The 12918-nt window shown below is 36.3% G+C and overlaps 1 protein-coding gene and 1 long non-coding RNA gene across 3 annotated transcripts in view; one reads left to right on the top strand and one right to left on the bottom strand.

Annotated features, from left to right (window-relative positions):
• Positions 1-7049, top strand: part of st6galnac5b (ST6 (alpha-N-acetyl-neuraminyl-2,3-beta-galactosyl-1,3)-N-acetylgalactosaminide alpha-2,6-sialyltransferase 5b) — a 28760-nt gene extending 21711 nt beyond the window's left edge. The window contains exons 4-5 of one of the 2 annotated variants that reach the window (XM_087263087.1): positions 2899-3006; positions 4428-7049. In XM_087263087.1, coding sequence (XP_087119213.1) covers positions 2899-3006; positions 4428-4656 — 337 coding nt within the window. In that variant the 3' untranslated portion in view covers positions 4657-7049. The remainder of the gene's footprint in view (positions 1-2898; positions 3007-4427) is intronic. The other variant, NM_001006662.2, reaches the window with a different exon arrangement.
• Positions 1-12918, bottom strand: part of LOC147842616 (uncharacterized) — a 1013036-nt gene that overhangs the window by 734822 nt on the left and 265296 nt on the right. The gene's annotated exons all lie outside the window — the stretch shown is intronic.

The following is a 12918-nucleotide window of genomic DNA, read 5'->3' as shown; positions in this document are numbered from 1 at the left end:
TACAGTTTGATAAAGGTTATGCGAATAAATAAGTAATGAAATAACATTTCTCCCTAGATTTTTTGCAGTAGGCTACTAATACAATATTATAAATACTATAATACAATTTTATACGTAGAAATACAATTTTATATGTTAATTTTATAAAATACAAATACAATACTATAATGCTGCTTTGACACAATCTACATTGTTGGAGAAACGGTATAGAAATAAAGATGAATTGAATGTGAAATCACAAAAAAACTAACAAAAAGAATTGCACTTAAAGCTATAGTTTGCAGTTGTTTTTTATTTCACTGGTCAGTCAAACTGTCTGCAATTCGCATTCTTTATGACCACAAATAGTTAACGCAAAAAAGGGATGTGAGGCAAGAGATTTGAAAAGATTACACACATGACCTTTGAAACTTTAAAGAGAGGTATAAGTGTTCTCCACAGAAGCAATGCAAGAGGGTTTGTTAACTAATATGCCGACCACCAGAGCCTGCTGGAGGGTTGGCATCGCTGGCCCACGGGGCACATGCTTGGCATCAGTGCAGATTAAGGGTTAGTACGGGATCAGTGCCAGCTGGAGACAGATGCCAGCTGGGATGCACCCAATCAGACACAAACTGCTCCAGGCAAAATGCTCACATGTTCTTAAATGGATTTTTTTTTTATGTCTGTCTGTGCATCTTTTATCTCTTTATTTCACTCTCATCTTAATCCATCCTCCAACTATGAGCCATGTGAGCCGTGCAATCAAACGAAGACATGGTAAACCTGCTAGCGAAAATGTTTCAAAGGAGACAGCATAAACTGTGTTTTACTTATTGTTCAATTATCTATCTATCTATCTATCTATCTATCTATCTATCTATCTATCTATCTGTCTGTCTGTCTGTCTGTCTGTCTGTCTGTCTGTCTGTCTGTCTGTCTGTCTGTCTGTCTGTCTGTCTGTCTGTCTGTCTGTCTGTCTGTCTGTCTGTCTGTCTGGGGTGTCAAAATTTATTGTTTCTGTGGGTCCCTGCAATGCAGATACAAACAATTTGGTATTGGTTCAGTAAAAGATCCTGACCCGTTATTAGGTACTGCCATAATTGATCTCATATGCACTATATTGCGTTAGTTTACTATGGTAAAGGAGACAATCGTGAGTAATTAAAATGCTCCAACTATTTAAAAAATGCAGAAACTGTGCACAATTCACTGCTTGTGTGTTTGCTGGACAGTCTTTCTCTAACACTTAAGTTACAGCAGAAGCCACTATTTCACTACTATTAAGAAAATGTAAGCTGTAAACTCCATTTCTGCTTCTCTTTCGCTTTGACCTGCTGTCATGAGGTAACATTTCCTCTCATCTTGATTGTTACAGCGATACTTGTGGATTCAGACCATTTCAAGTTTTCTCCACCATTTCTATCACCAATCATCTGTCATTTATCGGTGAACAGTGCAAGAGGGTTAGAGCCAATCGCAGCCTTTTCTGTTGAGCATGTGACCAATCATAAGAGCATTAAAGAACTTGCTCCATAACGCTTAAAAAGCAGGCAGGATAATATTTACATTTGTTTATTTGCTATAAATGCTCATGTTGTTCTGTGCATGTCCTTGAGTTTTAATTGATACATTTAAAAATAGTGTTTTCTTTGAGCAGATAAAATTAAAGTTGCAGTTCATATATCTGACTGCTTATATTAAAGGACAAAATTGTATTACAAATAATGTAGAAATATATTAATAAATTATACATTTTAATACAAGAATTATTGTTCTGTGAAGTAAAATATAAAATTGTCTTTGGAAAGCATTGTCGGAATGCACCGTGATGGAACGAGATATCAAATTGAACCAAACCAAACCCTTTGACCAGTGTAGGTTCACACCTACCTGTCTGTCTGTCTGTCTGTCTATCTGTCCATCCATCCGTCCATGGCAATTTGCATTGCCTTTAAAGTTCAATAACTGAGCATAAACATATGAAAGCAAAGAAAAATGCTCATTTTAGAAAAAAATCAGGAGGAACTTTTTGCATCTGAACCCTTTAAGTGTAAATTTTACTCCTAATAGATATATTAATGGCAAATCTAGAGAACTGACAATGACTTAAAAGTGATCTCTTAATTTTCACTAGAGCTGTACTGTAAGTCAAATCAATTATGTAGCTTCAACTATGTTTTTCAGCAAACGATTTAAATCCATAGAGATCAGCATGTTTTTTTTTATTTTTTTTTATTCATATATTTAAACTAGCCTTTTGTAATGCATGCCGTCTCCGTGGAAACATTTTCATCATCATGATTATATATAGTTCATAGATCATCACAGCTGCATAAGAGCAATTCTAGGGTTATGGATGTGACATTTGCAGTGAAAACTTGAAACATAAATTCACAGAGAATGTATATGTTACAGTATATTGCAACATCTGTTTATATTGTTCCAAAACGACTAGCCAAAGATTTATGGGATCAGAAAATATATCAATTCTGTATATGTGTTTTATAGTTTAAATGAGGGAAATAAACATGCATTCTAGATGTGACAAAAAAGCATGTGCACATACAACATACTTCAAGCAAATGCATGACTAAAAAAAAAACTTGTCAACAAGGATAAAAGTTGGCTCTCTAGAACGAAGATTTTTTATTTTATTTGACATTTTTGCATTTATGAGTAAAACACTGTGACATCTCTCCATTATGGATGTAACAGATGTGTAATTGGCTCTTGTGTGACTTTGGTAAATCAAATTATGTTGTTTTTGAGTTTTACAGTACTGTAAAATACAAGCCTGCACATACAACTTAAAAAAGGGTTTTGCAACTGTGGTGAAAACTTTATTTTCTTCATGGCGAGTTTGACATTTGCTTGGAATTGCTCATAAACGTCCTTATTCTTTTCTGTTTTGCTCAGAAAAAGGTCCAATTCATGGCTCAGCACGGGCTGGTTCACCATGGCAATCGCTATAGAGATGTGTGACAGAATCAACGTCTATGGCATGGTTCCTCCAGAGTTCTGCAAGTGAGACTTTCTCTTATGCCTTCATCACTGCAAAAACAGTTTCTTAGTGAGAGTTTTTTTATTGTTTCTGGTACAAAATATCTAAACAACTCTAAAATCTAGAAGCATTTTCAAGACAAGTAAAAAATATTGATTTGTTTCAGAAAAAATAAGGGAGATTCTCCTTAAAGCAAATACAAAAATCTGTCTGTGGGTTAAACAAAGTAGCCTAAAACAGGTTTGTTTTGCTTACCCTACTGGGAGATTATTATGATTTTATTTTATTTTTTATTTTTTTTGTGAAAATTAGAGCAGTATAAAATTGAAAAAATTTTAAATTGCAAATTTTTTAATTTATTTATTTATTTATTTTTTAAGTCTGATATATACAATAACCAGCCACTTTAGGTACACCTTACTAGTACCAGGTTGGTAGGTCTGGCCTTTCTCATGTGACCTCTGGCATAAACAAGGCACAGAACTGCGGCTCACTGGATATTTTCTCTTTTTCAGATCATTTTCTGTAAACCCTAGAAATGGTTGTGCTTGAAAATCCCAGTAGATCAGCAGTTTCTGAAATACTCAGACCAGCCCGTCTGGCACCAACAACCATGCCACGTTCAAAGTTACTTAAATCCCCTTTCTTCCCCATTCTGATGCTCAGCTTGAACTGCTGCAGATCAGTCTTGACCATGTCTACATGCCTAAATGCATTGAGTTGCTGCCATGTGATGGCTTATTAGAAATTTGCGTTAACAAGCAGTTGTACCTAATAAAGTGGCAGTTGAGTATATTGCAATATGAATCCAATTTCACCAGATGGCTTGAATATCTATTTGGAATGAATTTATAATTGTTGAGATTGGGATGGTTCTGTTGGTGTGTGAATCTGCATAAAAACAAATAAAGTAAAAGCATAGATGAATACAATAAATAACAAGACACAATTGAAATAAATAGGGTTTATCGTTTTCTGAGTCTAACAGTATTCAGGTTCAGCAATTGATAAATAAAAATAAATATAACCTTACTAATGGTACAATTTCTTATGCCTGAATGCTTTTAAATTCCTCATACAGTTACAGGCTTCAAAAACACATGCAAATGATACATTATAATACAGACTCAACATTACACTTCCTGTGATGTCACTGTTGCGAATGATCATATTGCGATATCGATGATGAAACAATATTGTGCAGCCCTAGAGAAAATCTTGCTTAATCTTGACTGCTCTTTTTTCTGACAGCAAGGCAATTTTTACTAGACCTATCTAGACAATGCTTCTTGATTAAATTTGTTTTAGATATTTGGACTAGTGCCAAGACAAAACCATAAAGTAAGAAAATCCTTTTTGGAGTGATATTGCTGTTGGATCATCGTTGTTTTAAATATGCATCTATTAAATTTTACAATTTCAATTCGTCAAATGTGCTTCCCAGGTCTCCCCACACCAAGCCTTCAGTGCCATACCACTACTACGAGCCTTCGGGCACGGATGAATGCACCATGTATGTCACCCATGAGCAGGGCCGGCACGGCAGCCATCATCGCTTCATCACTGAGAAACGTGTCTTTGCCAAATGGGCACGCATGTTCAACATACACTTCTATCAGCCTGACTGGGGACCACCCCCTGTCATAAACAACAACAACAACACAAACTCATGAGGTTCAAACTTTGGGGATGTTTTCATTTGAACATTTTAAATCAAACACAATGTGAATGAATGTTTATGATGATGTACTTTCTAGCGATTTGACACTGTAAAAAAAACATCTTTATACTTTCTGAATATATAAATATTTCACAAATAAGTTAAACATGTCAAGAACATAGTATTCCTGATATATATTAGTGATTTAATTTTCACAGTGTACCCGGTGATCCACATTCGCTCAGAAAACTGGGTTACTGTATAATTATATCACATCTCTGTTTCCAGCAATTACTACTTGGGTATCTAGGCCATATTGTTCTCCATGTGTAGTTTCAATTATACATACAGCCTCAATAATCTTTGCAGCTTGATGAGTGTCAAGCACATGTTGCACATTTCTTCTCTTAATGGCGTCTAAAGAGGAGCATTTGCAAACTGCGCATTTTGCAAAGGACACTTTTATCAGAAGGCTCATTAACTTTGTCTGATTCAGTTTTTGCACATGTCAAAAGATGTTTATCTTCTAAATTAAGCTGTACATAGAGCTTTATGCTAATATTGTCATGCTGTTAGCAGCTCTGATCTTTCCTCAAAATCAGTTAGATACTTAGACAAACAGTCTCAATACGCGGTTTATTTGCTTATATTGTTTTATGACATCTCATTTTGTTTTATATTGATTTGTGCTAAGTTTTGATGCACTGACATAATGTTAGACATTGTTTAGTGTTCATTAGATGGTTTCGGTGAAGAATTCATCAGCAGGTTTTATTTTATTTATTTATTTAAATTTTAAACAGTAACATGTGAATTTGCAAGCCTTTTGAACTATTAAATTAAATAACAATTCATAAAAAAATGCTTGTTTGTGAATCAGATAACAGTCTACACTGTATGTATTGTACACTATGAAAAAAAATGTATTACAGCATTTGTATTTACCCAGCAGGCACAGGATGTCACCATGTTGCCAGATTAATGTTGTACCCCAACGTCGGGGAATGTTGCATTTTGTTTGAAAATGATAATCGGGTTAATGTCAGAACCCAACGTCAGACCAACATCAATGTCCAACGTCTAAAAACAGGTTTATTTTGCTTACCCCTATGGCAAATTATTTAGATTTTATTTTTGAATTTTTTTGTGAAAATTAGGGCAGCACAATATTGAAAAAATCTAACATCACAATGTTTTGTTAATCTGCAGTATATACACTCACCGGCCACTTTAATAAGTACACCTTACCGGTTTTGTAGGTCTGGCCCTTCTCCTCTGACCTCTAACACTGGGTCACTGGATTTTTTCTCTTTTTCGGACAATTCTCTGTGAACACTAGAGATGGTTGTGCGTGAAAATCCCAGTAGATCAGATTTTCTGAAAATACTCAGATCAGATTCAAAGTCACTTAAATCACGTTTCTTCCTACCTAAAATGAACCAAATATCAGCGTCTACCGATGTTATGGCTTGATGTTGTTTGGAAATTACCACTATGATGTTAATCAGACTTCTGATTTTGGTAGCCATACCTGACGAATAAATGTCCGTATTTAACTAATATGACGTTGGTTTTAGATGTTGGCTCGACGTTGGTTTTTGGTCAATTTCCAACACAACCTAAAACCAACCAAATCATTTGGTGTCGTTAATAGATGTCAAAGTAACATTGTGCTATGCTGACATATGTCCTAAATCTAACCAAATATTAACATCTTATGATGTTGTGTGGCTGTTGGGTAGTTTTTTCATTTATTTAGGGTTGTCAATTTGCATTATAGTATGTTGATCTCTCCTCTGTCGACTTTTGGTGTTGAAAATTCAACTCTACATTTTAACTAAGTGACTTTTATTGATATTATAATATTTTGAAATAATATAATGTATAAGAAATAACATATAAAGAAATAAGTCTTGGGGTGGCATGGTGGCTCAGTGGTTAGCACTGGCGCCTCAAACAAGAAGGTCGCTGGTTCGAGTCCCGGCTGGGCCAGTTGGCAGGTGAATTAGATTAACTAAATTGGCCGTAGTATATGAGTGTGTGTTTGAGGGTATGGGTGTTTCCTAGTAACGAGTTGCAGCTGGAAGGGCATTCGCTTTGTAAAACATATGCTGCGATAGTTGGCGGTTCATTCCGCTGTTAAATAATAGACTAAAGTGAAGGAAAATGAATGAAATAAGTTTGTAATATGACAGAAAATGTACTGGCAGGTTATTACAATGTTTTTGTACTGTAATGTACAACACCAACCCAGACAATATATCACTTTAACTAATAAATTCTAATAAAAAAGTCACTTTTTTAACTTTTCAAGGTTAAAAGTTGTTGGAAGAAAGATCAAGGCCCCATAATGCAGTTCCTAAACATAAATAAACTGGGAAAAATAAAAACATGAATCACAAAATACGGATGACTTCTAATTTATTGATATTTTTAAAAGTGTAATACAACCTCACTTCTGAAAAATAGTGCAAGAAACACTGCAATTTCTCATGAAAAATATATTGAGTACAAACACAAGTTATGCCCACCACTGAAATCAATAATAAGAGAGCTCCTTCTATATTTTTGACCTGGCTTGAGCACCACCATTCTTATTTGCTATGCACGGCCCAGCTCCCCACAACCTCTGCAAAGACATTTTTTCTGTATTACAAACATTTGCTACTGATGGCCACTCGAGAACATGTGAGCCATCACAATGAGAACAATCATGTGCAGCATACTGGAGGGCCGCTCCAAACCAACGATGTGCTCAAAACTGGTCACTTGAAAGGCACATGTGAATGAAGCATTTCGAAGGCTACAACTAATGGACATGTCTTGGATTCTAATAGATTCTTTTTAAGGGCCCGGGATGATGATGGAGCAGGAGCGCCTTCATCCCATCGAGGCTCTCATTATATGGGGGTAAACCCTTCGAAGGGATGAGGGATGAGCCATCCATGATGGAATGCAGGGGAAAATTACTATCATTACATAAAAAATCCTTTAAAAATACCCCATAGATGTAGGCTGACATGGGGATGGAAAAAATGAAAAGATAAAATACATATATATCTAATCAGCCAATCAAGGTGAAGTAACAATTCATTTAGGCATGTGGGCGTGGTCAAGGCAATCTGCTTCAAAGTAACCAAACATCAGAATAAGGGAAGAAAGGCAATTTAATTTACTTCGAACATGATTTGGTGGTTTCCACTGGGATTTTCTCACACAACTATTTCTAGGATTTACAGAGAAATGCTTACAGAGAAATACCCAATGAGCAAAAGTGGACTGGAAGATTGGGGGGAAAAGGTTGTGGCATTTGTAGTGTGCGGTCAGAATTTGGTGTAAACAACATAAAAGCATGCATTAGCGGCAGTTAGTGGTGGTGTAGTGGCACTATAGACTATAGGATACACAAGACATGTCACTATTATCTTTTTGAATGGGAAAAAAAGTGTAACTGTCAATATTGGTTAATAAAGCACCGACTACTAATACAGGAGCCAATCATAGATCGCTATTGGATGAATAAAGCCCGCCTTCTAGTACAGGAGCCAATCATTGACCGCTATAGACTGATACTCCAAAGGACTACTCCAAAGTCGTGAGTTTCTGCAGATTTTGTGATTTGGATGTTTAGAAATGAAACTAAAGACACAGTTGTTGTTTAAATTTATTGTTGTTTCCTAATATGAAATGCAGTTGTATGCCTGGCAAGCAACTTTGGAGAATTTTAATGTTTCCTCATTCAAACGGAATGGCCGAGCATGTGAAATGACTTGCCTTAAAAGGGCTTTGGTAGTGGTGTGGAGGATATTTTCTTGGCACACTTTGGGGTGCTTACTAACAATTGTATATTGTTGAAACCTCACAGACTACGTAAGTGTTGTTGTCTGAAATGTCCATTACCTTTTTGTAATTTTCCTTTACATTTTGAGTCAAAGCACACTTTCTAGCTGGAAAATTTTGTGAATGCAGCTTTTCAGACAACGGTTGCTTTTCAGAAAACCGTGAAACTTGCTTCACTATATACTGTAAAAAGTAATTCGTTGATGTAAAAAAAGTGAGTAAACCCATTCCCTTAAATTAAATGAATTATATGCATAATTCTACAGATTTTTTAGATGTTAGTTTCAGTCTGTTCATTTCAAGGATATCTATTAGTGTGCTCCAAAACAATGACAAAATTCTTATTTAGAGAATATAAAACTGATATAAACATTCTAAACTTGCAGTTTGTTACTTCTGCCCAAATGGATCAACATTTTTCCTCAGTTTCTCATCAAATCTTGACCAATCAAACGCTTTCTAGTATCTGACATGCTCCTCCCCCTTGAAGACGCTTCTCATTTGCTTTTCATTTGATATTATTGGCTTGATCTCATTCACTTTCACTGGCAAAGCTGTGATTAAAAGTTAAATGCTGTTGGGAAAAAGGAATATATATTTATTATTTTTTGTCTCTTTTTCTTTTCATTAAACAATTATTTGTATTGGTCATTTAAAGGTCATATATTAACTGAAGTTTTTCTGGAGTCTCATATGTCATGCATATTAATGAAGCATTTTTGCAGATGTAGATAAATGCTGGTCCAAAATTAAATTGAGCACTGCAGAAACGTCCCTTCAGCAGAAAGGTGTTAAAACTGAACAGAATATGTGCTGTTGAGAAAAGTCTTATGCTTTTATTTTTATGCAGAACATTCGTAGAAAAAAAGGACTTATGTCTGTGGCCAATGGAAGACCGGTAGAATGATTGACAAGTGACGAATTCCTTTAAACTCCACCTGTAAATACCAGCTGCCTATATAAGTTGAAGTCAGGAAATGAAAGTTGTTGCGCACCTCCTAAATGTAACTTTTGCATTGCATTGAGGATAACACAGTTCTGTGAATCGAATTATTCATTTGTATCCAATAAATTGTTACGATTTCTGTCATTGATGGAAAAACTTCTCCTGACCTTTTTTATTGAACACGCATGGAACTGATTCAATATTCCAACAACGCTATTAGCTGTTTTTTTAAGGGGTGGGACTACTTTAAATCCCAACCTTTATTCATTTTTCAGTTAAGATTACATCAAACATCGAATAAAAAGTGCACATTTCAAAGCACTTCACGGGACCTTTTACAGTTTCAAGTTATGTTTTTAGGTGAGGTCAGCTTGCTTTTTAAAATAAACCAACCAAACGCTTTTTACAGTGTACCACTAGCAATTTTGAGGCCTATGAAAGAATGTACAATTTTCAAAAGACTGTAATGATGCATTTAACGGTCATCAGCATCTTAAATCCTTGAAAGTTTTTAAGATTGTGTTTTTTAAAAAAAACGTATGGACATATACAGTGCATCCGGAAAATATTCATATCGCTTCACTTGTTCCACATTTTTTTTATGTTACAGCCTTGTTCCAAAATGGATTAAATTAATTTATTTCCTTAAAATTCGACACACAATTCCCCATAATGACAATATGAAAAAAAGATTACATTTATTAAAAATAAAAAACCTGAAAAATCACATGTACATAAGTGCTCACAGCTTTTGCTCATACTTTGTTGATGTACCCTTGGCAGTAATTACAGCCTCAAGTCTTTTTGAATATGATGCCACAAGCTTGGCACACCTGTCTTTGGGAATTTTTACCAATTCCTCTTTGCAATACCTCTCAAGCTCTATCAGGTTGGAAGGGAAGCGACGGTGTACAGCCATTATCAGATCTCTCCAAAGATGTTTAATAGGATTTAGATCTGGGTTCTGGCTGGGCCACTCAAAAACATTCACCGAGTTGTGAAGCCACTTTATTGATATGTTAGCGGTGTGCTTTGGGTCATTGTCCTGCTGGAAGATGAACCGTCACACCAGTCTGAGGTCAAGTGCACTCTGAAGCAGGTTTTCATTCAGGACGTCTCTGTACACTGCTGCATTCATCTTTCCCTCTTTCCTTACTATAGTCTTTCAGTTCCTGCTGCTGAAAAACATCTCTACAGCATGATGTTGCAACAACCATGCTTCACTGTAGGGATGGTAATGAACGGTGCCTGGTTTTCTCCAAATGTAACAGCTGGCATTCACTCCAATGAGTTTAATTTTAGTCTCATCCGACTAGAGCATTTAGTCTCTTATGGTCTGTGAGTCCTTCAGATGCCTTTTGGCAAATTCCAGGCGAGGAGGGGCTTCTGCTTGGCCACTCTACCATACAGGCCTGATTGGTGGATTGCAACACAGATGGTTGTCCTTCTGTAAGGTTCCCCATTTCTCCACAGAAGAACGCTGGAGCTCAGACTGAGTGACCATCAGGTTGTTGATCACCTCAATGACTCTCCTCTAATCACTCAGTTTAGATGACCAGCCAGCTCTAAGAAGAGTCCTGGTGGCTCCAAACATCATCCACTTACGGCTACTGTGCTCATTGGAACTTTCAGAGCAGTAGAAATTTTTCTGTAACCTTCCTCAGCCTTGTGCCTCGAGACAAGCCAGTCTCTGAGGTCTACAGACAATTCCTTTGTCCTCATGCTTGGTTTGTGCTTTGACATGCACTGTCAACCCTGGGACCTTATATAGACAGGTGTATGCCTTTTCAAATCATGTCCAATCAACTGAATTTACAACAGGTGAACTCCAATAAGCTGCTAAAACATCTCAAGAATAATCAGCGGAAACAGAATGTGCCTGAGCTCAATTTAGAACTTCATGAGAAAGGCTGTGAATACTGATGTACATGTTATTTTTCAGGTTTTTTATTTTTAATAAATGTAATCTTTTTTCACATTGTCATTGTGGGGTATTGTGTGTAGAATTTTGAGGAAATAAATTAATTTAATAAACTTTGGAATAAGGCTGAAACATAAACAAATGTGGAAAAAGTCAAAGCGCTATGAATACTTTCTGGATGCACTGTATATGTGTTTACGTATGTATTGTATCATCAAATTACAAAAACAAACGACTGCTTATGTGAGGTGTTTCTAACACAATGTCTATGGGTGGGACAGTATATTTGATGTTGTTTTCTCTTCTGGCTCCTGCTATCAGTCTCACACTATTTTTCCTTTTTCTGAAAGTCTTGATAACACTATCTTGAAGTTTTTCTTTTAGATTTCAGCTAATAGGATTGTTTAAAAAAAAGTACTCTCCCATTCACTGCTCTCTAAGTTTACCCAATTATGGTGACGTTAACTGCTGAGAATCCTGGAAATGTCCACAATTTGAAATGGGTCCACATTTAAGGTTGGCCCCCCTGCTACTATTATTACTAACATAGACAATTTTAAGGGATTTAACAACATATCCCAACATATTTGCTGTTTTACATTTTTAATTTCTATAGCTTCTGAGAATCCAAAAAGAGCCACATATTGATAAACAATGTTATGATAGCTGTTTTAACATTACATTATGACTGAATTGCCTCGTTACACTTATGAAATAGTTTAATAACCAGCAGGAAATGTTCATGGGCCTATGACATCACCATATTGAAATGGTCTATAGCAGATCTCTGGGGACCGCCAAAGTGCATGGGCCCTTAGAACACTCCTAGTTCACCCCAGTTTAGCGTTGTCCCTGCTAAGTAGTTTACAGTCCATAAATATGTAACAACATAAACTCAAGAACCTGCACACATGCTGAGCTTTGCTACAATGCTGCATTATACGTAACGAAATGTTCTTACATACATTCTGAAGTGACAGTTTTACACCATCATTTCAGTCTGGCACAAACGCTAAAACACTCCTGCACATTATTCTCTGAGGTATTTTTCTGTTCTTCCCACAGCACTGGACCAAATCCTCCAACTCTGACCATGACAGCATGACCTTTATCTCAAGAGAAAGAGTCTTTGTTTTTTTTATATTTAATTTTCCCCCATGTGCTCTTCCTTCACTTCCCTTTATAAAAATCAGTTTGGATCCTATCGACTTGCTGTCTGCAATAGTGCTCGTTTTACCTTTACAGCAGGAGGTTGTGTCCAATGAGGAATGCTAATGGTGTGACATTCTGTGTTCTTGCGCAGGATTATGGGAGCTGCTGGTCTGATGGGATATCATGCAACGAGTTTTGCTTGCCCGGCACAACAACGACAGTCCCTCAGGAAGTCCTGGGAAATTGGAGGGCTTTAAAGGACGCGGGAGTCTGTAAATGAGGCTGGCCTTTGATTCAGCTCCTGTAATCAGTCACCCGAGGCAACACTGTGATTACGGGTGACCTTGGATGGGCTTGAATAAAATACATTCGTGAGTAACGTTAGGTCAATTTGGATCCTTGTGTCTTAAATTCTC

The sequence above is a fragment of the Danio rerio genome, chromosome 8, assembly GCF_052040795.2.
Source record: "Danio rerio strain M-AB ecotype USA chromosome 8, GRCz13ab, whole genome shotgun sequence".
In the NCBI taxonomy this organism is placed as follows: domain Eukaryota; kingdom Metazoa; phylum Chordata; class Actinopteri; order Cypriniformes; family Danionidae; genus Danio; species Danio rerio.
The sequence above is the reverse complement of the archived record's forward strand: the minus strand, read 5'-3'. Positions and strand labels throughout refer to the sequence as shown.